The sequence below is a fragment of the Podarcis filfolensis genome (genome assembly GCF_964270895.1).
Source record: "Podarcis filfolensis genome assembly, chromosome: 8".
In the NCBI taxonomy this organism is placed as follows: domain Eukaryota; kingdom Metazoa; phylum Chordata; class Lepidosauria; order Squamata; family Lacertidae; genus Podarcis; species Podarcis filfolensis.
In genome coordinates, this window is record NC_139611.1 from 37,127,336 (window position 1) to 37,154,721 (window position 27,386).

At 44.2% G+C, this 27,386-nt stretch overlaps 1 protein-coding gene across 2 annotated transcripts; it reads right to left on the minus strand.

Annotated features, from left to right (window-relative positions):
• Nucleotides 1–549: 549 nt before the first annotated feature.
• On the minus strand, nucleotides 550–16,844 carry IRX6 (iroquois homeobox 6). 2 transcript variants are annotated; one of them, XM_083626662.1, is made up of 7 exons: nucleotides 16,757–16,844; nucleotides 14,671–14,928; nucleotides 12,931–13,046; nucleotides 9,782–10,089; nucleotides 7,844–8,470; nucleotides 2,276–2,393; nucleotides 550–1,272 (listed from the first exon to the last, which is right to left on the minus strand). In XM_083626662.1, the coding sequence occupies exons 1-6, from the start codon at nucleotides 16,799–16,801 to the stop codon at nucleotides 2,281–2,283; spliced, it is 1,467 nt and encodes a 488-aa protein (XP_083482788.1). In that variant the 5' UTR covers nucleotides 16,802–16,844; the 3' UTR covers nucleotides 550–1,272; nucleotides 2,276–2,280. The 2 variants fall into 2 exon arrangements, with proteins under 2 accessions (XP_083482788.1, XP_083482787.1); XM_083626661.1 differs by lacking the exon at nucleotides 16,757–16,844 and having other exon boundaries at nucleotides 14,671–15,292.
• Between the last annotated feature and the right edge of the window lie 10,542 nt (nucleotides 16,845–27,386).

Below are 27,386 nucleotides of genomic sequence, written 5' to 3' on the forward strand. Positions count from 1 at the left end.
GTAGCTGAACAGGAATGCTCTTCCACAGAACAGGGGCAGCCACACCAAAAACTGTAATCTGAGTTCCTGCAGAACAGGTTTCTGAGGCCTTTGGAACTTGCAGGAGAAGCTCTCCCACAAACTTTTATACATCTATTGCATGTATAAAAGATGTATAAAAGATAAGGCAGTCTCTCAAGTAACATGCTCCTGAGCTATATAGGGATTTTATGTTAGTACCAACACCAGCAGCAGATTGGCAACTGGTACAAATCTTGCTAGTTGGCTGCTTTATTCTGGTAGTAGTTTGCTGCCACAGACAACCTAGCTGCCACATTCTGCACCAGAATTGATAGTTTATATTTTTATCTGCATTTTATTGATCTGTTTGCAAATTGCCCTGGGGTTTATTTGGATTAAGGGTGGTTGAGAAGTGCAATAAATAAATAGATGAGAAATAAATAAAGTGCATGACAGCTTGGTATTGCTCTCTCTCTCACACGCACACACAGGGCCTTTTCAAGGTCACACTTCTGTTTTGACAACATTCATTTGTTTGGTTTTTAATTAGAGACTTTTAAAAATACTTTCCCGTGATATCTTTGTACAAGGACAGAAAATAACAGACTTGCATTTTGCACTACCAAAGTATCCCCTTCAGAGTACAAGACAACATGGCTGACAAATACCTCTTATTTAAAAAATAAAAAAAGACAAAGGGGTTTTAAAAAGTGTCATTTTTGTTTGTTTTTGAAAGGATGGAGGAAGAAAGAAGAACCCCCATATCCCACATAGATTTCTGAGGAACAAAGGAAGATTGAGCGATCTCTCAGTAACCATGTTGACAGCTTGCCTCTCACAGAAGACAATGTAGGTCTATTACAGAAGCCAAAGCCTCCCCCAAAATCAGGATGCATTTTTTGAAACTTACTAGTCATTACTAGTCCAATTATATATCTGGTGGCAAAATTCAGTGTGTGGGATGTGTTCATATAATGTAGCACAGACAAGACCCTACAGCTGCTTTCCTGGTTGGACTTCCTCTGGTGTCCCTTGAAAGCTGTGCATATATAATATCATCTCTTCTCTTCCATTACCATGAGAAGCTGTAGCTGCAGTTCATGCTTTGGAGGGTGTGGAGAGAAAGAGAGAGAGAGAAGAAACACACATACATACACACAGAGAGAAAGAGAGAAAGGGAATTTGCATTGGGAATGACAGGTGTTCCTTCTGAAAGCCTGCAAGTTCCAAATCTTCTTGAGATGCTTCACCAGCATGCTGGATTTCATGAGCCTGAGAAAGAGAAAGAAGATCAGCACATCACCTGGCACTGAGTGAAAAATATTCTTCATATTAATTAGATTTCTAAACTACCCAGGGCAGGTTACATCAACATAAAAGTACGAAATTAGAATCAGATAATAGAGTTTTCTATCCAAGGAATAGGTGGATAGATGGATAGATAGATGATAGATAGAGATGATAGATGATAGATAGATAGATAGATAGATAGATAGATAGATGATAGAAAAATAGGTGATAGATTAGATAGATGATAGATAGATGATAGATCGATAGATAGATGATAGATCAATAGATAGATGATAGATAGATAGATGACAGATAGATGATAGATAGATAGATAGATAGATAGATAGATAGATAGATAGATGATAGATAGATAGATAGATAGATAGATAGATAGATAGATGATATAGAGAGATAGATAGATGATAGATAGATAGATAGATAGATAGATAGATAGATAGATAGATGATAGATAGATAGATAGATGATAGATGATAGATGATAGATGATAGATGATAGATGATAGATAGATAGATAGATAGATAGATAGATAGATAGATAGATGATAGATAGATAGATAGATAGATAGATGATAGATAGATAGGTGCTAGAGTATATCTTTGAACTGAAGTACTAGGCGGTTTCCTATATGCCTAACAGACTAGCTGCCACTCTTCTGAGTTCATCTGGGTTTTATATTTTTAGGGAAGAGTGGTCAAGCACATGCTTTACATGCAGAAGACCCCAAGTTCAATCCCCAGCATCTCCTGGTAGGGCTGAGAGAGACCCCTGTGTGAAACCCCTGAGAGCTGCAGGCAGGCAGTGTAGACAATACTGAGCTTTGTGGATCAGTGGTCTGACTCAGTATAAGGCAACTTTCTATGTCTCAATGAATTACGGATAAGGTGCCTTTGGGGAAGGTAGAAACCCTAAACTGAGGCATTTCTCGGCAATCACAGCTTACAGTATAAACTCTTCCGGCACTCACCTTTCTCACCTCTTCAGCACTGGCCTGAAAGCTGTTCTCAGTTTGTCTTTATGCTGACTGAGACAGACTTCGCTTAGGTCTAGGGAACCTTGAGTGCCTCTCATGTTTCTCCCAAACCCTGTTTTAACAAAAAAAATGTTTGTTTGGGGTGTTGTTGTTTAAAAAAACCACCATACTTTATCAGAGTCAGTGGACAACTTTCCCCACTCTCTCCAACATTCCCAGATTTTGACTGCAAATGACTCCATAATCAATATGCTGGATCCAAATGGTCTAGTGGAGGCATTACTGCAAAAACAGGGAGCCTGGAATTTTTGGACTTCCATCATCTCTCACCATTTGCCACGCTGGCTGAGGCAAATGGGAGTTTGAGTCCAACAATATTTGGAGGGCAATTGGTACTCCATCCCTGTGCTAACGGACCACATGCTGCTCCAGTTGGTTCTCCCAACCCTCCAGAGCAATTATATTCTTGGTGGGCATGGGGAGCTGCAGTGAAGCTGGTGAAAACTGCCACCTCTGCCCCACCATCACCTTTCTTAAGCAGGTGTCAGAACTCTAGCATTGAGATATTTGAATGCAACTTATCCATTTCCCCCCTTGTCAGACCTTCGTTTCAGAACCTGTGGCATTCCAAATGTTTTGGGACTCCAACCCACATCAGTCCAAGCCACATGAAGGGTTATAATCCAGCAACATATGGAAGACCACAAGCTCCCCATCCCTGCCTTATTTCTTTCCATCCCCAAAATTGAACTCTGGTGCCATGAGAAAACTCCCATTGTATTGCAAAAGAGAAACAAACTGAAATAAAGATTCCTGTGAGCCCATTCACAGAGGTTGCCTGCTGTGCCTCTGAATGAGTCCCTGTTCTGGCCTGGTTTTCTTCTCATTGGCCTCCATGTCAGGTGTGTGTGGCGGATTTTGCTGCATCTCTACACTGTATGAGATTGGATCATGCGAGCTCTGTCAACTCAGAGATGCAGCCATCAGAGATAATCAGATGATATTTTCAGAGCTGCAGTGGCAGAAGAAATGGTAAACTCACTTTCACGTGGAAGATAGAGCAAGCTTGTCTTCTGCTGCTCCAGAGGAGCAAGAAAGGAGATTCTACCTAAACCGTAGGAAGAACTTTCTGATGGTAAGAGCTGTTCTACAGTGGAACAGATTACCACAGATGGTAGTGGACTCTCCGTAAAGAGGTTTCAAAATAGAGGGTGGGTGGCCATCTCTCAGGGATTCTTTAGCTGTGATTCCTGCATTGCACAGGGTTTGGCTATATGGCCCTTGTAGGTCCCTTTCAATACTGCAATTCTGTAATTTGATATAACAATGACATGTCTCTCCAATATTTGCCAATATTTCCAGCCATAACTTGGTCCATCATCTAATACCGTAAAATGTCTCTGTAACAATTCAGGGAACACTGCAAGAAAAAAAAACCCATTCCTTGTTTGTCATTTCCATACGTGCAGTTCAAGATTTAAGGAGACTCTCTAAGTTTCAGCATAACACTGTCCTTATAGGAATGTCCATGCTACGAATTTCAGAAGGGGAAAGGGATAATCACTATAGTAATGAACAAGTGCTAAGTGCCAACTGAAATAATGCAAAAAGTGAGGCAGGAGTGTCTATGATCACCTATTTGGGGAAACCTGAAGTTTTTCCAAAAAAAAAAAAAAAAACATTTTTAAAAGGTTTTTTTTTAAAAAAATGGACAAAAGCTCCATAATATAGCCTTACAAAGACTGAACATGATTCGTACCTACAGAATGTAGAGCGTCACTTGGAAAAGAAAACAAATTGCAGAAAAAAAGGTTCTTGCTTCAGCCCCTTTACAACTTATGGTACCTAGAGGAAGGGATGGCTGGCAGGAAACCTGGTAAGAGCTCAGGATGCATTTTATTATAGGTTCTGTTTGTTTATTTATAAGTGTGTTCCTGAAGCTTGCTTTGCTTTGCTAACACCTCTCATTTGTCTGTCAGAAGTATCCATTTGCACAGAGTGAGGGCTGTGGCTCAGTGGTAGAGCAACCAGGAGCTCCCAGGTTCAATCCTTGACATTTCCAAGCAGGGCTGGGAGAGACCCTGGTCTGAAACCCTGGAAAACTACATCTAGTCAGTGTAGACAATGGTGAGCTAGATGGATCAATGGTCTGACTCAGTACAAGGTCACTCTCAATATATATTTCTACTATTTTGCATCCTAGCATTTGACCCTTCACCCTTTTATGAGTGTGCTTGCTCCTACATATACATGAACACAAGAAGATGCCTTATACTAAGATATAAAGGATCTTCACTGGCTCCCAGTACATTTCCAAGTACAATTCAAAGCGTTGGTGCTAACCCTCAAAGCCCTAAATGGCCTTGGCCCAGTATACTTCCACCTCCATCGTTCTGCCCCGACACTGAGGTCCTCCTCTGAGGGTCTTCTGGCGGTTCCCTCACTATGAGAAGCAAAGTTACAGGGAACCAGAAGGCCCTGCTTGTCAGTGGCACCCTTTCTGTGGAATGCTCTCCCTTCAGATGTCAAGGAGATAAAGAAGGACACAATTTTTAGAAGACATCTGAAGGCAGCCCTGTATTGGTAGGATTTTAATGTTTGATGTTTTATTATGTTTTTATATATGCTGTAAACCACTCAGAGTGGCTTGGGAAACCCAGCCAGATGGGTGGAGTATTATTAATTATTATTATTATTATTACTATTATTATGCTGCATTCCTGTATGCGCTTATGATGGCAAAGTTCTCCATGAAGTCAAATGGTGCACTTCAGCAACACCACAGCAATACATAGCACAGAAGAAACACACAACAACCTCTAAAAAAATATTAAAATGAGGGACAGTTTTCTGACAGCTTATTTTGACCCTAGGTGGCGCTTAATTCAACCTGAGATCCTCACTTGTTCTAGCTTCAGAAGTTGACTCGGAAATAAGTTCCAGTGTGTTCAGTAAGCTATACTCCCAGGGAAGCAAACATAGGGTGGGAGAACTTCCGGTCAGCGCCAGCAACTGTAATGGTGGATTTCCTCCGATCTCCGGAGGAAATCTGCTTCGTGGAGCCAGGGTTCTACCGCTACGGCGAAGCGGGGACCCGAAAAAAAATCACAGGCGGGGAAGCCTGTGAACTGAAGGCTCGGCGGGCTCCATTTGCGTCCCCCCCCCCCGCTGCAAAGGAGCCTTTTTAAAGGCTCCGGAACATACCGGGGGTGAGCGGCGCGGAGCTGAGAGCTGTCTACCCGTCTCCGCGAAGCGAAGCCGCATGCCATGGTTGGAGAGCGCTGACTTCTTCCTTTGAAATTTGGACTAAAAGTAACAACCCGTGAGTATTACGGAAATTGGATATTAAAAATCCCCTTTTTTGATTCGGCACGAGCGGGGAAGGCGCAAAGAGGAAGTCCGTCTCCCCCTCTTGTAAACATTTTAAAGCAAGGACTAGATAACTAAGGTTGAAAAGAACATCTTCTTTGTGAGAAGTCAAAAGTAACTAATTTCACGTTTTGGCAGTATAAGTGAATGTGCTGGAGGATAAGAGTTAATTCTGAAAGTGGATTGTTACCCCTCCCCCAGGACCCGGGAGCGATCCGCGAGGGAGCCTGTTGGAGAGATTTAAAAGACTTTGACAGCTGTCAAACTAGCTGTCAAAGCTGAGAGGGAAAAAAAAGAGAGAGAACTTTGTTTCTATTGCCTCGGCTGGTCATATTTGTTACATTTAGGTAACAAATTGTCGAAAATCAAGGAAAATAAAGGACTTTTGGAATTACAACTGGAAGGAACACTAAGTAACCAGTACTCCCCTAGAGGGGGCTCTGGGACATTACAGAATGGCTGTAAGTGGAAAAATACAGGCGGCACTTGAGAAGATCTTTCGTAGCCTGGGAAAACTTCATGAACAAAGCACTGTTTTGGCTAAAAATGTTACAATATTGAATGAAAAAGCAAACAAACCTGCGGAAATTGGAAGGGACTTGACTCAAGTCTCTGTACCAGAACAAAAAGACTGTGCCCTTGAACTAAAAACTCTTGCAGCTGAACAAGAAAAGGAATTTGAGAAATTTGAAGAAGCTACACATGACAATTTAGAGGGAAAAGAAGGAGGAGCTATAATGCAGCAGAGGATTAAAGAAAGAAGCAAAAAACAAGATTTGGATTACAATCACAAATATGGAGACCTGGCAGGCCAAAGGCCTGTAAAGATGTATTTAAAGGAAAAGACAAATCTGATCAAAGTGGAAGCAGGAGTCTTTGGGACATTTGGACTTAAAAGAAGTAAAAAACAAGATTTGGATTACAATTTTAAATATGGAGGCCTGGCAGGAAGAAGTATGGACCTTATGGGGACAGAGCTTCTCCGAGATTTGGCGTTTAACATAAAGGACTATCAAAAAAACCGGCAGAGAGGAAAGGAGAGAGACTTAAGGGCCTCGGATGTGAGATCACCAGGCTGATACCAGATGGATTGATGGACATTGGTTGGAGATTGAAACCGGGAAAAGCGGGGAGTGGGGTTTTGGGTATCCAAAGGCGGTACAAATATATTCTCTTTTTTTTTCTTTCTTGTAAATAATTTGTTTTGCTATTCTAGATTAAAATGGGGAAATCGTGAAATGGAATTGGGGTTGACTTTAGAAAAAGGTATTAAGAATAAGATTTGATGTATCAAGATTGAGATTTATGTTAAAATTGGTTAAACAAAAAGGATTTAAATATAATAAGGTAAAATTTGGGGATAGGAACTTGTTGAATTAAAAATTGAATTGGAATACAAGAAGGGGAGATGTGGGGAAGTCAAGGAAAAATGTTATTGAAAGGTATATGTTTGTTTTTTGGGGTTTTTTTCTTTTTGTGTGTGTGTTTTGTTTTTCTTTAAATTTTTTGAAAACTTCAATAAATATTTTATATAAAAAAAAACATAGGGTGGGAGTGAGGGGTGGGGAGTAACATTCAAAATGTGGTTGCATTAATGTATCTTTCGTCTAACTTTAATCAGCAAGACATACAAAGAATCCTTCAGGTTTTAAGGCTTAAGTTGAAGATTCCAGATTGAAATTTCTACCTCCCCCCCCCCATAAAAAATCATTTCAGATCAAATCTGAATCTTTTCAAGGAAAGGGGCTATTTTCCCCTGTACCTGTAGGTTGGATCACCAGTGAGGACATGGCTCTGAGCATGTACAGAGGTCCATTTTCACCATTCAGTCAAAACCTAACTATATGATACTTAGCAGCTTCACCATATTGTTCTCTTGCTGGACATACATTTGATTTTTGCCACTAACGTATTTTAAAATAAGTGGTGAACTTATTGCACACTGACTTTTCCTTGTCATGTTGTGACACTCTACTACACTCTACTACATGGAAAGATCATTACTTCCCAGAAGTTCTTTGAGAAACAGATGGATTCATCCAGTAACTACATGAAAAATGGCTGTGCATTATGTGGTCCTGGACCTAGAAAACCATGGCAGAGCTTTTCACACCACATAAACTTCTGTTCACTAAAATCAAGCAGTGCTTCTGGATATGGAAAGAAAGGGGGGAATCTCAAGAAGCTGGCTACCTTCAGTTCCTGCTGAATACTGACAGGTCTCGCCCAGCATGGGATAGGAAGCATAGTTTAAAGAGATGGACTGCAGGTTGAAGGTCGAATTCTTAAAGATCTTGGTCGGTTGAGCCAGCTCCTCCAAGGCCTTGTCATGAATAGACTGTGTTCTCACAAGGCTGCCCAGGGGCCTCTCCTCACCGCATTGTCCCACAGCCCCAGGGGGCCTTCCCCTTAGCACCAAACAGTCAGGGCTCTCTGTCCTTTGAGCAGGATGGCTCATGGGTCCCACAATCACATTGGCCCCCGCTGTGTGAGCTAAAGACCAGATCCTGGGCTTCTCAGGGGCTTCGTAGGGTTGGCCATGATTTCCAAGGCCACCCACCAAGGTGGCTCCTCCCTTGTGGCCAAGGAAGTCCCCCGTAAGTGCCGAGTCAGCTTTGGCACAGGGGAAGGCCTGAAAGTGGCTGGGCAGGCTAAGGTTGCAGTTGTTTTTTTCTGTCTCGGCCAAGGTGCTGCCCACACCAGGGCCTTCTTGGTGTGGATGCTTCGGCTCAGCCTCCAGCTTGATTTCAGCCTCCTCCTCGTCCAAGTCCTCCAGATCGCTCAACTGCAATTCCTTTTCTTCTTTGCATCTTTTGGGATCTGTATTTTGGAACGAAAAGCAGGGGCAGAAAGGATATATGTAAACAACAACGACAACCCACAAGAAGGTTGAGTAACTGCAAGGCCAGGCCACACACTAGCCTCAATGAGGTAGTCACCTCAGGTGGCCGGCTGGGGACAACTGGTAGGGGTGGTGGATCCGGGATCCCAAGGAGAAGACCACTTATTGCCTCTTGAGTTTTTCACTCATGGCTGCCACTTGAGAAGAATGGGGCCACCACTAGCACTGCCTTCTCCACTCTGGCCTTTTTTCTCCACCACCAGCTTCAGCATGCCAGGGCTTTTCTATGCCACCTCCAATCACCTCAGGTGGAAAAGGAGGAGGAGGCGGTAGCGGTGGGGGAAGGGAAGAGGAGAAGTGGCAGGGGGGCACAATTGACTAGTTTTGCCTCAAGCGGCAAAATGTATTGGGCCGGCCAGCCCTGAACTACCATGCCAAAATGCAAGGAGATCAGAACTTTGCACTTCTCATTTACAGACAGTGATAGTTTAGTACTTTCACATTCAGACAACCTCTAGCTAAATACCAAGGACAAGAAGCAAATAAGGCATTCCCTTCATATCCGATATTGAATTAGACATTAGACAAAATTCTCTCTCTCTCTCTCTCTCTCTCTCTCTCTCTCTCTCTCTGTGTGTGTGTGTGTGTGTGTGTGTGTTTGTGTGTATTTAGTCACACTACATATAATCAAATTTATGGCACTTCCTGCTACAGAGATGTGGTGTTGGCCATTACCTTAGATAGCTTTTAAGATGGTTTATGAAAAATAATAATACAGTTCTACCAACGGCCATTCATTGTGATGGCTGGATTCTGTATTCAAAGCAGAGACAGTACACCACTGAGCACAGGTGGGGCGCTGTGGGCTTACTGGAGGCATCTGGTAGACCACTTGATAGACATTTGGTGTGATCCAGCAGGGCATCAAAAACTGAACATAAGAGGAGCCTTGAGAGATCAGATCAAAGATCTACAGTATCTCAGAGTTGGAAAATATCTGTGTCCCTCAAGATGTTGCTGGACTACAACTCCCATGAGTCTTGATCCTGCTATCTGGGGTTGATGGATTCTGCAGTCCAGCAACATCTGGAGGCCCAAAAGTTCTCCACCCCGGTCTATCAAGACCAGCCCCCTGCACTCCACAGTGGTCAACCAGATGGCTCCAGGAAATACAATATAATAATTACTTTATTTTATGTTTTCTTCCAAAGAATCCATTATATCTTCACACCCACTCTGTAAAGTAGATTAGATCAAGAGGCATCCAGCAAGTCCATTTCCAAGCCTACCTTTGCTTTCATTTTCACTGCCACAGTCTTCACCATTCCTTCTCCCATCCTCTCGCCTCTCTTCTCCTGCTTTGTTTTTTGGAGACCAGGTCATCTTATTCTCTTTCTTGAGCCTTCTCCGAGCATTGGCGAACCAGGTAGAGACCTGAGTGAGGGTCATCTTGGTGATGATGGCCAGCATGATCTTCTCTCCTTTGGTAGGGTAGGGGTTTTTCCGGTGCTCATACAGCCACGTCTTCAAAGTGCTAGTGGTCTCTCGGGTGGCATTCTTGCGTCTGGCTGAGCTGCTAAAATCCACTGTTCCATATCTGGGAGAGAGATAGAGATGCTGAGCATGATTTTCTGAGCCAGTATGGAGGTGCATATGCTACTTTTCAGGCAGAATGGAACCACAAATTGGAACAGTGTCAAAATGAACACAACTTCTGTGTAACTGGGAAATAATTTCCATATCTATAGAGGCATTGGCCAATGAGAAGATAACTACAGCCCATTCATAGGCTTAAGAACATAAGACACACCTGCTGGATGAGACTAGTGGCCCATCTAGTCCAGCATCCTGTTCTCACAATGCCAACCAGATTCCTACGGGATAACCACAAACAAGACCTGAGCACAAGAGCATCTTCCCCCCTGCAGTTTCCAGCAACTAACAGCATAATGTCTCCAATTGTGGAGGTCATTTGTTGGTGATTCTAGGCAAATTTACTCACAAGTTTGAGCCACTGAATACAATGGAGCTTACTCCCCAATAAGAGTGTTTAGATAGAATTCTATACACCCTTACAGGGGAGCATGTTCTACTAAACTCAATAGGACTTCTGAGCATGCCTGCAAAGGATTGCATTTCTACACCTTTTGCTATCATCAGGTCTAAAAGATGGCAAGAATGAGAAATGTTACTCAAATATATTTTAATTGAATATTCTAGTCATTTGCATCTTGCAGGTGGTGAGTACTTTCTTCTATTTATGTATTTAAAAAAGAAAAGGACAGGATAGTGTGAGATAGAAACGGCTTCCTCTTCAGAGCCCTATTGGCAATGCCATCTTATGCATGTTTAAAGGTAAAGGGACCCCTGGCCATTAGGTCCAGTCGTGGCTGACTCTGGGGTTGCAGCGCTCATCTCGCTTTATTGGCCGAGGGAGCCGGCGTACAGCTTCCAGGTCATTCTGGCGAACCAGAGCAGCTCATGAAAACGCCATTTACCTTCCTGCTGGAGTGGTACCTATTTACTCAGAGGTAAATCCCTCTAAGTTCAATGGAGCTTACTCTCTTGTAAGTGAATATAGGACTTCAACCTAACAACACTCACACACATCACCCAAAAGCTATATAACAAACAGAAAAGCAGCAGGCCATACTTTTCCTCATTGTGGCTTCTCAGCGCTGTGGGAAGTTTAAGACAGAAGAGGTCTACCAGCGGAAAGTAGGGAAATTATGGGGAATTGTGCATCCCCCATATGTTGTTGGACTCCAGCTCCCATCATTAAAAGACAACTGAAGGCGGCCCCATTTAGGGAAGTTTTTAATGTTTGATGCTGTATTGTTTTTAATATTTGGTTGGAAGCTGCCCAGAGTGGCTGGGGAAACCCAGCCAGATGAGCAGGGTATAAATAATATATTTATCATCATCATCATCATCCCTAATCACTGGCCACACTGGCTGATGGAAGTTGGGATCCAACAACATCTGGAAGATTGCAGGATCCTCATCTGGGTTGCAGTTTTATAAAATTATGCATGACATGGAGAAAGTGGGTAGAGAAAAGTTTTCCTCCCTTGTCTCATAACACTAGAACAATGCTGGAAGATTCATCACAGATAAAAATAATTACTTCACATAGTGAATAAATTCTTCACATAGCACCTAGTTAAACTATGGAATCGTCCCAGGAGGCAGTGATGGGCACCAACTTGGATGGCTATGAAAGAGGATTTTTGATGGCTATGAAAGATGAATTTATGGAGGATACCAATGGCTACAAGCCAGAATGGCTGTGTTTTGCCTCCACAGTCAGAGGCAGTAATGCATCTGAATACCCACTGCTGGAAACCACAGGAGGGAGAGTGGTCTCCTGCTCAGGTCCTGCTTGACTGTTTCCCACAGGCATCTGGTTGGCCACTGTGAGAACAGGATGCCATTGGCCTGAACCAAATAAAAAGATTTAGGCAAACCCTAATGCTATATTGCTTAATAATTATAATAGTGATTATTATGAAAAAATACAGGTCTTGGTGCTGGCCTGCCCTCTCTTGCATGTATATATTGCTAGGCCAGATGAACGGTTGTACTGACAGCAGAGTAACTAGCTTACAAAGGTCAGTGACAAAAGAAGGACAAGCTTTGCATGGAGACAGTCCCAGATTAGTCTCAGGCATCCTCAAGAAGGGCTTCTATCTCCTGGAGAGCTGTTGCCTTTCACTCTAGACAGGCCACATTCACACGTACATTTAAAGTATTAAGATCCCACTTTGAAAAGCCATGGCTTCCCCCAAAGAATTCTGGGAACTGTAGCTGCTGAGGTTGTTAGGAGGAGACCTCTATTCCCCTCACAGAGCTATGATTCCCAGAGTTTCTCCCTCAGTTGATTTGCTCTAGTTTTTATTGTTTTATACTGTATGTTAATGTTAGCCTATTATTTTATTGCTGTGGGAGCCCCTCACAAAAGTTCTGTAACGGGACAGCTATATAAATGCAGACAGTAAATGAATATCCATAGGATCACCACCCTCTGCAATGTATGCAGAAGGCCCCAGAGCCAACTCTGGCCGTGTGAGAAGGTTCCTTGTTTGAAATCCTGGAGAGCGGCTATGTGTCATTGTGAGGAACGCTGAGCTAGATGGGCCAATGGATCCCACTCAGTATCAGGTACAGAGGAGTCGCTTGAAAGGCATTGGAAGGGGCTCCTTTGCCCTTTGCAAAGCACGCCTAGCATTCCAGGCGCCACTGCAAAAGCAAACCTTCGAATGGAGTCGTGCTATTCCTGGTGGCTGCTCCCCAGATCGCCCGGGATTAACACACAGAGAGACGAGTCAATTGGTAGGGCGGGGGAGGGAGAATGTCGGAGGTTTGCCGCTGCTGTAGCTCCCAACAGTCGCGGGCAGATCTAAAGAACTCCCGCTCGGCTGATCAAAGCGCTTGTTACCTGTCGTATTGGTACTGCCCAAAGGAATGCTCGTAGGTGTAGTAGGCGGCGGCCGTGGGCTGTGCAATCCCCGCGTGCAAAGCGGAGGAGCCGTCCTTGATGTCGTACTGGGAGTTCTAGAAAACGCATTAAAAGTGTTTTAAGGCTGAGTACGAAGGGAGATCCCGCATGCTTTTTCCTTCCTTTCCAGTCCACCCTACTCCGGGCCGAGATGCCCCAACTAACCAATAGCAATGACTGTGTGAAATCGGACCCGCTACTCTGGATTCCTTAATCCGGATTAAGTACCTTTTGGACTAATGAGAGCGTTTAGGCTGTTCAGGCTTTCATGGGAGTAAGCCCCAGCTGAGTACAGGACTATTTGGGGACGATTCCCGAAGTTGCTATTTCTTCCCCTTTGCGTTGAGGCCAGGGTTGACTATACGCATACGCAATTCCCATGTTGGGTTTTCACCTCCATGGTGCGATCCTGAAACTGCAGTCCTAAAACACATTTACTGAGCAGCAATTGCCGTTGAACAAATGGGACCTGTTTTCAAATAAACAGGGAGCTGCATTGTTAAAATCCTACCAACTTTAACGCAGAGCTGTCCCACCTTGTTGCTTTTTAACTAAAAATTCCTAAATTTTGTTTCGCTTGGAAGTCAAGGATGGGTGGATCGGCTAGAAAAGGGGGGTAGGTTTTTTTAATGAACTTATCATAAATATTAAGTTTCTGAAGCATGCTAGTTTTAGAAAACGACCTTAGGGTGTAATTATAATGACATTTGCCAATGTGTACGCTCCATTGGACTCACAAGGAATTACTTCTGAGATGACAATAGAATTGTCTCCCTCTTTTTTAGTCTCCCTCTTTTTGGTCTCCTCTCCGGATCAGTGTAATAACTGCAAGCCACCTCGGGGCAGAGACCCTTTTGTGTATGATGAAGGAGGTACAGGGATGGAGCTCTTTATTTTATTTTATTTTTACATTATCTTGACATCGTTTTGGGAGCAACGCATTACAATTAAGAAACAAGACAAAACAATAGGTCCCGGCCTTCAATGAGCTTACAGTCGCAAATCATCGATGGAAAGTGGAGGAGAGGTTTCTGCTTCGAGTATAAGAATTGCTCTTGTGGAATTTGGGGACCCGAATCTGTGCACAACCGCAAGTCCTCCTTTCCACGCCGCTTTGGTTTTGTGCAGATCCAGTTAAATTCCCCGCGCGCTCTTCCAGGTGAGTGTGGACAGGGACCGCTGTCCGGCGGCTCAAGTCTATGCATGTTTGCTCAGAATAAAATTATGCATATCCCCGAGCCCTGCGGAAAGGATCCCAAACCTATGACCCAGTTGTGTTCAGTGGGGCGGGCCTACTCCTACCTTGGAGTGCCTAAGGTTTCTCAATACCCAACAGGTCTACACGGACCTCCCCAAATCCCAATATGTCTACTCGGAAGTAAGTAGCACGGATCTTAGTGGGGCTTTATAATTTCCTAGTAAGAATTGTACGCTAGGAAAGAGACTCAGAAGGGAACCAAACATCAAGAAACAGCGCAGGATTTTACTTCCGAGTAAACATCATCACCTTGTAATGTAATCATCGCATTCTGATTCCCCTCCGCCCAGCTGCAAAATTGCTAATACGATTAGGTGCATTACCAGGTTAACAGGGACTAGCGCCCCCTTTTCCTCTTAGTAACCAAATTGTAGCGCGAAAGTCATAGGGGAGCGGAAGGCCTGTGCCTTCGCTTCACTCACCAGCGTGGTGTACAGTGTGGACGGATCCGCTCCGTACGGGAGGTAATTGGCGTAACTTTGGCTGGCCGCAGCTGCGTAGGGCGAGCCGTACACCCCCAGCGCCGCATTGAGGTCCGTCCTGGAGCCGGCCAACAGCCTGTTCTCGTAAGAGGGGCAGCAGAGGGTGGCCGTTTGGGAAGAAGATCCCGAGGACACATCGGAGACGGATCGGGTCCCTGAGTCACAGCAAGTGGTACTAGAGGTGGCTGAGACGAAAAACTGGAGTTCAGAGAGAAAGGGAAAGAGAGAGAGAGAAATAATTAGAAAAACGCAAGAAAGAAAGTCGAGAAACAATTTCACGTTAATTGCAAAGCACATTTGGAGCGGGTGGGTGCTGGGGGAGAAACCCTTGTTAGCCCTGAAGAAACGGACGGTGCTTCCTTCCGAGTAGGATCCAGCCGGTCAATGGGGCTGTGGAGATCCAGGGGTCCGGAGGAGGCTCTCCAAAGCGGGACGCCAGAAGTACAGAGTCTCCTAAACCAACCCCAATTTACAGCAAAGGAAGCCCCTAAAGCGAATGTAATGTTTTGCTTAGAATTCCTGTTCCGAGTGGCTTGGAAATCTTAATGGAAAGGGAGAGAGAGGGAAGGTACCATCGTGGCAAGCCGGATGAGACTCTTAAAAGATACCACCTTCCCTTAAATTATATGGGGGGGGGATGCAGGTAGCGGGGAGGGGAGGCTGGGCAGGTGTAACACTATGGGAGGCTTCCAGCTTCATCCTCAGAGGCACGAAGTCGGCGGGGATGAGGCACCTGGGACCGAAGTCAGACAGGAAGGCTTGGAAAGCAAGGGGAAGCAGAAAGGTTGCTCCCATGAGAGAGCAGCGGATACCAGTCAATTAAAAGACCGATTTTTTCTCTCTTTAAAGTATATATAAGATAAGCCTGGGAGATACACCCCCACCTGAAAGCCTGGAGAAGGGCTGCCAGTCAGTGTAGACAATACTGAACTGGATGGACCGATGGTCTGACTCGCTGTAAGGTAGGTTCCTGAATTCTAGATCAAGTCATAGTATACTTTTGCAATTTGCATTACACCGTATGACACAATAGAGTAAATGACACTGAATTAATTGGCTGCATGCACTGTTATTCTTTCTCTCACATACACACCTCGCCCTCCCAGGTCTCTACCCCCGCCTACCCCTCAGGTAAAAAGAAAACAAATAATTGGGGGGGGGGGGACTGACTCTCGTGGATTACACCGGAATAAGCAGAATCCGAAATCCAAATCTAAATTGGACTAGAAAGCGTGTGGGCTCAGTAGCAATCGCCCCCTTCCAAAACGGGACTGACTTCTCAACCAGGTATGTGTAGGAATGCCTCTTCGCGTGAGAAAACTGCGACGAGTCAATAAGTTCCATTGGAATCGATTGGACTTTCCTTCCAAGTCAGTATCTTCCAAGTCAGTATTTTAGAACAGCTTTGGTCGCCTTGGCAAAACTTTATTTCCAAGTTATTTTCTCACTCAAAGAACCGTATGTCAATATTTATTGGATCTGAGAGGAGGGGGAGCAAACCCAAACTGTGCCAGTCCTATAAATACCTGTACCCAAACAACACATACACGGATCGCCTTCAGTGGAAAATCAATAAGAGATTTGCAGATCAACTGAACTTCAGAAACACCCCCCGCCCCTCTTCCGCCTAAACTTGCCACCACTTAAAACTGAACAGGTAGTCATGAGGAAACAAATTCTTGCTGCGATCCTCTGCATCTTTCTTTGGGATTGAGTCCCATTGCAAACAACCTGTCTTACTCCTGAGTAAACTTGGGTACGAGCAGTATGCCGGTTCACCATATTTCCCATTCATTCAAACACGCGCACGCAGACACCCATCACACAGATCAAAGGAAGGTGGGAGGGGGCGACGCAGCATCTCCTCCAGATATTCATTTGAAACAAACAAACAAAAATGATTAAAACTAGATAAATGCAAAGGAGGCTTTGAAAAGATACCTGACATTGCACGCCACGCCACAGACCCGGTTCTCCCCCCACAGTAAACATTAAAAAAAAAGTGGTGGTGGGTGTTTGGACTTACCTGAGAAGACGTGTTGTAAGGATATCCAAGCTGTGAAAAAGACATCGTTGCTATCCAGTTTTGTTTGGGGTGGGTTTTCTTTTTTTGAACGGAGGTTTGGGTGACCCCCCCTTTCTCCCCCCTCCCCAAATCCTTCGCCACTGAGTCCTCCCCCTCCTTCCCTCCCGACCCACCTTTTCACACCCCCATCCCCACGCTGCCTCTTGATGACGATCAATTACGAGCAGGATTGCGATGGATTATTTTTTATTTCTTCTCTTCGCAACACTCCCCCCCCCGCGCCCCGCCCGCCCTCTCTACACACGTGAATTATAAATGATTGCAAGCGGGCATCTGCGGAAAAGAGGCTCGCAGCCTCCGCCGGAGCTCCCCGCCCGCCCCCTCCTCATCCTGATGCTTCTTGGAAAGAGAGGGAGGGCTATAAATATAGATATAGATCATTTATAGATGGATAGATAGATAGAATCTATGGAGGGGGAGAACAGCTCAACAGAGGACGAGTTTCGTTGGAGAGGCGGGGGGGGGGGAGCGGAGAGGAGGATGTTGGAAAGAAATTGGTGATGATGGTGGTGGTGGAGGGGTGCCCGGAGTGGGTGGGTGGGTGGGAAGGAAACGTCAAAGCTGGCAAGCCGTGGAAGAGTTCGCTTGTGCATTGTTTTTCTGTTCCCGTTCGAGTCCTTTCGCGCGCCGCTCCCCAGCCAGCGGAGCCGAGTGACGTCATAAGTAATCCCGAGTTCTTCGTGCCAATCCTGAGCCTCGCGCTGAGCATCTTAAAAGGCGCCCTTGCTTTTATCTGGCGTTATTGTTGTTATTGTTGTTGTTATTTATTCCGTGAACGGGGCCTCTGTGCACGTCAAATTTAAAGGCAGAGCCCTAACCTTGCCTCTTTTTGCTTTTCTTTTTTTGCAGAGGGTAATGACAAGCAGTGGTGTGGTCAATTCGAAAGTGCAGGCGCCCTTCAGGCCCGCCCCTAACCACGCCCCTTTCTGCCTATACAACAAAAGTGCATTGTTGTCGACCAAGGCAGAAGCGATGACTTCCATGACAAACCAGCTTCCCCGCGGTTTCCTTTACTCCCAGCTCCCGCTTGCGCCACCCAGCCCGAGGAAGAGTTCTGGTGCACTCTGAAGCTTACTCGCTCTTTTGCTACCCGTTTGTGTTGGAAACGGATTCATGGGATCCCCCCGCAAAAAACAAAAACAAAACAACAACAATATTAGACATGCATGCTCACACAACCTTTCCCTCCCTCGGCTTAGTTTATTTGCTGGGTTTCTTTTGAAATATATTATTATTATTATTATTACTATTATTAACTATTACTACTATTACAATTGCTATATATCGCCGCAGGAAAGGACTTCATCATCCCTCTGTTGTGAAACAAACGGGCAGCTTCATTCTTGTCCGTCCCTGCTGGGAGAGGGTTAAATATCTCCCTCTATAAATCGCTAGTTCCTGTTGTTGCTGTTCGTTTGTTTGCTCTCCCATACCTCTCCCCTCCCCTCTCTCTTTTCACACAACCCAAACCCAGATTTGAGAACACAAAAGGACACAATTCACCTTTACGTTCCTCCACTGCAGCGTCATCGCCACCAGCGGGAAGAAACACCACGTTTCCTTCACCACCACCTAGAGAAACACACTTGCTTCCCCTAGGGGGCTCCCCCACTCACCCCACAGGAACAAATGAAATCTCGGGAGCTGCTGTTTACCATTCTATACCCGTCCTATGAGGTCCAATCCTAATCTCAGTCCTAGACATGTGCAACTCAGTTGAGTTAAATGGGCTTTGGCGCCAGCTAAAATGCCGGCAGGATCGCGACCTGATTTTCTTTCCTCCTTTCCACTCCTCAAATCAGCATGGGATGCGCTCATTGGTCCAATGACAGACCAGGAAGACCATTTCCCCAGTCAGTATAACCCCATAAAGCCCTTACCTGTCCCCAACCCCATGGCCACCTCATAGGCACCCAGAATCCTTAGTAACTTCGTCGTCTGCCGTTGTCACCCTGTAGGCCCTACAGTGGGGGCGTAGGAATCCCCTTTGCACAAGCACTCCTTTCCCTGCTGGACCCATAGCTAAATAAAGGAGAAGGGGTCAGACTGTAATAATAGAGGATCACGGTGAAACTATCTTTGTTCATAGTCATCCCTCGCCTACCCGTTCCCTTCCCCTCTTCCGGTCGAAATATGGTTGGTAAACTGCGAGAAGCCCCTTTTTTGCGCGGGTTGCTCTTTATAAAGACCTGTATATCGATGGCGCAAGAATTACTATCCCATCTCCTTTTTAAACCTTCACTCTCAAGGTTTTCTCCTCCTACCTCCTTAACACCACCCCCTCAATCTAAACACACGCAACCAAAAAAAAAAAAAAAGTCTTAAAACATATGCAAACTTGCCTGGTACTCATTGTACTCAATGGGGCTTACCTCTGAACATATATGCACAGGAATTGCTCTATCCTAAAGTTAATGGAGGGCTTCAGCAGTCCCTCCAGCCAGAAACTTTGTATTGCTGCAGCCTTTCCAAACGAGGCTGTGTTCTCTCTCCTCCACCCTCAGGCAACCCACACGCACTTTATCATCTTCTGGATCAATCCGTCGACCACCTGGAAGATGCGTATTTAACCTGGCTGTAAAAAGACGCAACTTTTATTGGCGTGTGATGATTATATTACTATAAAAGAAATGATTTCCCCCCGTTGTCGGCCGTCAGTGCACAAATGATTTCAACGTATTTCTCTCCCCCGCTCTTATCACTGACTCGTCTTCCCTAACCAAGGGACCCACGTTTTATGAGCTAGGTTTCCAAACAGGGAAATGGCGCAGCAGGTGATTCTAGAGTGGCACCAGACTTCCTGGATCCGGAGCATCCGCGGGGTGCGATGCATGGTCAGCGAAGTTCCATTCAATGGACCTTCCTCCTGGGTGGACATGCATTCTACGGGGTTAAGCTGTAGGACGTCATGGAACCTTATGCACGCTTACTTGGGAATAAGTGCAACTGAATTCAATGGGAGGGCCGGATGGCACTTACTTCTGAGTAAGCATGTATTGGATCAGCGTGTTTGAGAGCGGGGATGGGAACTGGGAGAATCGGGACTGCCACTCCTTTCAATAATTAATCCAATGGATTAATCTGTTTTAAGGTTAATTGCTTAACTCAGTTCACCAATGCCCACTTTGGAATACGAATAAAACAATAGTTGGAGCTTTGGCGTGTGTGTTTCAGGTGTGGCTCACCTGTGGCCCGCCATATACTGTTGGACCCTCAGCCAGCGTGGTCAGTGACCACATGCGATGGGAGCTGAAGTTCTTAGTTGCTAGCTGCCTGCCTCATACCCAGATAGAATTTTAGAAGGGGCCTCTCCCTTTCACCCTGGCACCTTTCACCTTCTAACATGGGGACTCACCATGGGTGGCGCCAGAGGGGGGAAGGGGGCAAGCCCCTCCTCCTCAGTATATGGACTCTGTCACTAACATATACTGCCTCCCATATCTTAACATGTGGGACACTTCTCGCTCACCTCGAAATATACTTTGCCCTTTCTGGGTCAGATTATGCGCCTTCAAAATACTTATATTCTCCTGCCCGGTTAAAAAGGGACGCCTTTGTTTAAGGGGCACAGAATGTTTCCAATAGACACAAACACACACGGGGTTTTAAGAATTTTCAATAAAGTTCTCTGCCTTTTGCTAGTCCCCAAGAAATCCCAAAATTCAAAATAGGGCAGAAAAGAAACCCTTCTCTTAACGGGTCTGTGACCGTATGATAAATGATGAGTTGAAACCCTTCTATAAACAGCTCGTCCCCCCACCCTTAATTTTTTTTCCTCCCCCGGGGGTGGGGGCAGACAGAAACAGACAAATAGGACCTAGCTGGGGCGTTGAGGGAAGAGACGAGACTTCCTCCTCTATTCTGCTCTCGCCCTCCCTCCTAGATCCCACCGGACCAGCCCTCCTTTTTCCGAGCATCCCGTCCAGTGTAAATCTGGGGCTCCTAAGGGACCCTCCCCACCAGAATCTGGAAACGGCCTCGCATAAGCAGGAACCCGGCGAAGCACCAGGGGAGGCGGCGGAGAGCCGCAGAGAGGAGGCACTGACAGATCAAGGAGAGAATGATTGATGGCTGCCCAGAGACCAGGCTGCCCATTGCCACTGGGGTGTAATTGCCTCAATTAACAAATGGGAAGGCCCTCGTTGAACCATTCAACTTGATACGACGCTGCCCGTTGGCCACCGATGTGAGATCTTGGCACCGAAGGGGACATTCCTCGTCCCCCGCCTTCTCTCTCTCTGTCGTACCTGGGTTTGGGGGGGTGGTGGTGCGCGCATTTAATACTCACACGCGCACGCATCTGAATATGTGTGTTTTTATTTGCATTTAAGAAAATCCTTCTTATAGTTTCCCTCGCTCTAAGTTTATGTAAAAGAAAATCACGGAGTGATCCCGGAGTCTTCTCTTCTTATGTACCTTAAGCTAATTGGAGGCTAATTTGTTTTATGCCTCTATGTGAAGGTATAAAACAAAACAAAAATGCAAAAATCCAGGCGTTCTTTAGGAGCCTTTTAAATGTATGCGTATCAAAGAAAAACACAAGTTATTTCGGAGTAAGCTTCGTAATCAGGAGTGATTCTGAAGTTTTCACTCTTCACGTGTACCCGTAACCAGAGCGAACCAGGCGTTATTCTGGAGTGTGTGTTATCAAGGGTCGCGGGAGGCGGTGGTTAGGGGCAAGGATTTCGTCTGTTATCTTTTTCTAGCCTCTCCGTTGTAAAACGAGCAACACCACGGATATTCCCTTGTTTTGCAACCACACCCGGTTCTGGTTGCACATCCCTTTGTGACTCGCTGCAGCGGATCTCGTCTGCCTGTTCACAGTTCCTCCGATTCTTCGGGTGTGACAAAACCCACCCCAACAGGGAGAGAGAGAGTCGCTTGCAACAGGTTTTGAACGGCAAAGGAGGAAAAGAAGTCAGCCTTTTCTCCCTCTTTGGATTCTCCCTGCTACGCCTTGCTGTTCCTTTGGATCAGCTAATAAGGCACAAAGCCTCCCCCTCTGAAGTGGTTGATGTGCGAAGGCAAATATCATAACTTAAAAGTCAAGCGTGCATGTGTGTGTGGAGGGACACAGGAAACCAAACAGAAAAGCAATGGAAGTTGCGCGCATTCTCTAAGGGTGGCGCTAGAGAGCCGCGAGTGAATCCGGAAATCTGATCAAACAGCTTTTAGATCTAGATTAGAGCAGCAGCGGGAGAGGACTCTCTCCTCCCTCCCGCTTCTCCCACAAGCCAAAGAGGGGGAATAAACAGAGTCAACCTGTTTCTGCAGGGGATGGAATACGCTCAGTCAGGTAGAAATCTCTGCTAATGCATCTCTCACTCAGTTGCAAACTTTGCAAACTGGGGGCTGTGAGCCTGCTAGATCTCTTCCCCACTGTGCTGAGGGCCTTTGGAGTCCCTTCCGCTTTCTGGTCTTTTATAACCTCCCCACCCCCACCACAAAAAAGCAAGTTCTTCTGCAGCCAGTGGTTATTAAGTTCTAAATCAACCATTGCATTTCAAATGCCCTTGCAAAGCTATTCTAAACAACAAACTTCCCTCATAGCCAGCAACTGGTTTTTCAGAGCCCACCCGCTGACCAGGGGGCAGCAGGGGGGGACCTGCCCCCCTGTAGGTTCCCCCCTCCAGGTATCTGCTTGGTCACATGATAATAGGATAATAGGATGAAGGGCTAGATGGGCCATTGGGCTGATCCAACAGGCTCCTCTTATCTTACTGTTTTCCCAGTAAAACTCATTCTGGTGGGAAGGCCTTATGGTGATGACTTCCAATCTCTCAGCTACCATCAACAGTAGGAGCTGAGGCAAAGTTACCAGCATTTATAATTTAAAGCCCCACTTTTTCTACAAGGAGTGCAAGGTGGTGTACATGGTTCTCTGACCTCCCCCATTTATCCTGACCACAACCCTGTGAGGCCAAGAGAGGGTCACCGGCCCAAGATCCCCTGGTGAGCTTCAAGACTTTGATGAGCCTAGGCCTTCCCAACCCTAGTCCCACCCCCTTTTATCCACACAACAGCCCTGTGAGGTAGGTTAGGCTGAGAGGCAGTGACTGGCCCAAGGTGCCCCAGTGAGCTTCACAGCAAAATGGTTTATAAAAAAAGGTGTTGATTCATCATATTTGTATCCCATCATTCTTCCACATGAAACACAGAACAGACCTAACAAAAAGCTAAACTTTTCTATAATTTGGAAAGTGAAAATGAACTGCTCCTGTCCTGCATTCAGAGAGTGAAGGAGGTGTTTGATTCATGATGAGCAAACTGGGGTGTGGATGTGATGAAGGTCACATGGCATTTGCGAAAAGAAAGAGAAAAGAAAAGAAAAAGAAAAGAAAAGAAAAAAAGAGATGGAGGGTTAGCTATGTATAAACCTTGCTCTTCTCCCAAGGAGCTCATGTACATGACTTTCGCCATCCTCATGACAAAGTAAAAATAAAAATCCTATCTCTTTTTTTAAAGAAGGCTTCTGAAACTGGGTGAACTAAGAAATAGTGACTGATTCTTAGTCACTCAGTGAACGTCATGGCAGAGTGGAGATTTGAACTCATGTTTCCCTATTCCCAGTCCAAAACTGTGCCACATTAGGGTCCACAACTGAAAGCTTTGCAATTTCCTCCCCCCTTGGGTCATTAAAAAGAAAAAGAATCTGATTTTTAGTCTGAAAACTAATATAATGAATTGTGGACATTACTCAGCCTTCATAAAGGTGATATTTCTTCTCTCTGAATTAATCTTAGCAACATTTCTATCAATGTGATTTAGGGTCTTTTCAGGTGTTTCATTTTAAAACTTTGTTGTTGTTGTTGCTCTACACCAAAATGCAGCAAAGTGTGAACGCAACTAATAAGCATTTGAAGATGCACACATTGTATGGGTAAGCACCAGAGAAAATAGGGGTTAGGTCTATTTTTTTATTGTGAGTAGATGCACAGTACATTTGTTGTGTTGTATTATGTGTGAAACAGCCCAGAGCACAGTAATTTTGAAGCCCTGTGAATTGGAATGAAGCCATCAGGAGAGTTACAGTAGTTGATTTTCTAATAATAATAAAATGCTCATGTGACAATGTCTTCATTGCTTTTTCTGTCCGAGTCAGGATATTAAAACACTGACAACTCTACAATTCTATGAGTCTATGACATAAGAGTAGTTCTGATTACACTTAAACAGCAGCTGAAATTTTGTTTTGATTCCATGAATACTCCCTTTAAAAATAATAATCATTTTTTCCTTTTTTGCAGAAGTTGGTCTATAATGTTATATAGCTATTAACGTACTTTAATAATAGAAATAGAAAGCCTCAACTAGATCCCCTAAAGGTCTATCTGCACTCTTTGAAAAGAGTGGAAATAAGCTTCAAATCAAACTTAAAAGTAGAAAAATGACTAATTTTTTTTTCTTTAATTTTTTTTTTAAAGACAAAGAAAATAAAGGTTTCCCCTGGAAAATATCAGCTTGATAAGGCTGAGTTATTGTTAACAGAGACAAATGTATACGAAAAGTCATTAAGAACACCCTTGGGTGACATTATGGCTAATTATTTAATTGCATAAATCCCTAGTGGGAAGAGTACATTAATTATAGTGAAATAAAATGACTTGTTCTAAATCATTTGGCTCAGCAATTTTTATGTATGCTTTTATATGTCAGACCATTTAAAAATGTACATCAACTGTATCTGTGTATATATATCTAGATATATCATATATAATAAAATATATAATATATAAGCTCTTGACACACTTCCTGAATGCTCCGAGCACAGCTGAAATGAAAAGGTTGTTCAAACCTCAAGAATATGTCTGTGTTAATGGCTCTCTATCTTGAATCATTGGCAAGTCTCTGTCCACCTCCCTCCTTTTAATACAGTACATTAATTTATTTCTCTTGCTCTGGTCTTTACAAACAAATGAGAATCCTGACACCCAAGACATCATTCCACGGACGAGAAAATGAAAAATCAATTTTGTGGTTTAGATAATGCAAATCAGTACATTCCTTAATTAAAAAGTATAGGGGTGAAAAAAGGATTAATTACCTGGATGGTGTCCGGCAGCCGTGGGTTGCTTTATAAGATGACCTTTTGCAATTAAGCACTCTCTTTTACTGGCCTTTAGCGATTCCCCCACCACACCATAATCTATGTGTATACATTGGCGCGAGTACCGCAGTGTCAGTTCCAGAGAGGCAGCTGTGTTACTCTGTTGCAGCAAGAAACAAGAGTCTTATTGCATCATAAAAGACTAAATATGTGTATAAGCTTTTGTTGACTAGAGACTGCTTCATCAGTTGCAGTATGGTAACCATTTTAAATAACCCATTGGCACCTGGTGTTTTAAACTATGTTTCTATACAAAACCTGTGCAACTTTGTAGAATACTACTCAACTTCTTCCTGTTTTAACTAAAACAACACCCACCCTACCCCTCCCTTTTGATTGTTTGTGTGTGTGTGTGTGTGTGGAGGATCAGAAATCATGTCTTCTTTTCTTGCTTTGCAATTCCACAACTGCTTATGCTGAATCCCTTTCGTCTCACATAGCAGGCTGGAGGGGATGGAAATTGCCTGTCAAAAAATCCTTGCAAGCTCTTTCTTGGTGAGTTGTAAACATTGGCATAAACCTTGCATTAATGGCTTCTTGGGTTCTGCTCTCCATTTCATGGGGAAATAGTTTTGACTTTCTAGATGCCTTCAAAACATGTTGTGAACTGTTTTCAGGAAAGACATCAAAAACAAACAAACAAACAGGTTTTAGAGGTCACAGAAACCCCATTTTCCCCAAACTACTTGTACGTTGGTTGAAACAATTCCTGTTTAAATAGACACTTAGGCACAAATTACTCCCACAAACTTCAAATTTGTATTTCATTGCAACAGTTTTGCTGGGGGCAGGGGAGAGAAATCCCTGCTATTAGAAATGAATGTTCCTTTTCTTTTTAAACGATGGCTTAGATTCTACATGCAATCTTTAATTTTGTTTGCAACATCACCAAGAATTAGTTTGGGCAATGAGTTTTAATTTAAAAGGCAATTTACTGAGTGTGTTGACAGACAGGTTTTTTAAACGGCACCTTTCCAAAATGGAGGGGGAAATAAAACAATGGTTGAATTCAAACTGAGCATTTAAAGTGTCATTCTGTGGGCTTTAATTTTTTCTAAAAGGGAGGAGCAGGAGGGGCAATTATGCAGCAAGAGATGGAAGAGAAGATTCAAAGGATCTGAAATTTAAGAATATAATCTTGGAGTGAAAATTCCTGCAGAGAACAAAGTAGATTTTTGATCCAGAGAATGGGCTTTTTTTGCATTCAGGTTTAGAGTATTTTTGTTTGTTTCTGTGTGTATTTTTGCATGGAGAAGGTGGAAATTCTTCAGGTCTATGCATGAATAAACAAGTATATGTGGACGACCTTAATACATAATTTATAGTGATCAGTCACTGCAGATCTAACTGAATAAACCCACAACGAACACTAATTGTTTTGACAAACAGGAGTATAAGATGGCTTATTTGTGGAACCTGTATGATTATTTTGCCTTCTCTCAACAGCTATTGCCAGCTGATGAGACCTACGCTAGAAAAGGCACTGTGCGGGTGGGGAAGACCTCACCAAGAATATATGGGATGTCAACAAGGCACATGTGATTATGGTGATAAAGTGTTTTAATTGTGGAGAAGGAGAACTAAGAAGGCCAAATCTCTGAGACAAGGTAACTCACTGAAGTAGTATATGACACCAAACTCGATTGAATAGGAGAAATAATCTGTGGTGGCTTGTCAGTCAAGGAGAAATCCAGGGCACAGTTTTGGAGGAGGTGATGTCCTAAGATCAAATTGGAATTATGAATCTGAAGATATTTCAAAAGACAATGTTTCTTTGTCATTTTAATGCAAGGGCAGAGGACCTGCTGCAGCACTTCAGATGTCACTGGACTCCAACTCCCTTCATTTCTGGCCAGCTTGGCAATGGTCAAGGCCTTATGGGAGTTGCAGTCCATTAATGTCTGAGCAATGTCAGCAACCTGTGATCTGTGGGTGCCATGCCACAAAGCCACCCACTGTGAAAGGTAAAAGGGATTAGGAGATATTTTAGGACTGGTCCAAAAGATAAAGTTTTCCACGGATTGACATTTGTTCCAATTCAACAGAGGGTTGAGCCCTCTGTCAGGAAATTTCTCTACTTCTGATCATTTTACTAGTACTTTTCTGCACCTTATCCAATGCCCACTGTTAGCATCTGGAGTCTATGTGCATCAGCAGAAGTTGAGCTTAACTACGAATCTCTGCCTGGAGCATGCTTTTACGCTGAAAGCAATCACACTGAGACTTTGGGTATGAACATAAGGAAGTTAAGATTATTATAGGAAAGACATGCTTGATAGAAAGAACTAGGACCTTTTCTAACCACATTGGCTATGCAAAGCGCCATGCTTTCTTTTTCATCTCTGCAGGCAAGACAAAGGAAAGACATCTCCTCTCCCAAGGTGGGATCAAGAAGACGCGGCAAGAGGCAATAAGGTCAGCAACCCTGAAAGCATCAGAAGGAGGGTCAGTACAGGTTAAGTT

Coding starts and splice junctions, on each gene's coding strand:
- IRX6 (XM_083626661.1), bottom strand. CDS start 15,027: ATGTGCTTTGCAATTAACGTGAAATTGTTTCTCGACTTTCTTTCTTGC. Junction 10,090..12,930: donor GGGCAGTACCAATACGACAG/GTAACAAGCGCT, acceptor TCTCTCTCCCAG/ATATGGAACAGTGGATTTTA. Junction 2,394..7,843: donor GTATTCAGCAGGAACTGAAG/GTAGCCAGCTTC, acceptor TTGTTAAAACAG/GGTTTGGGAGAAACATGAGA.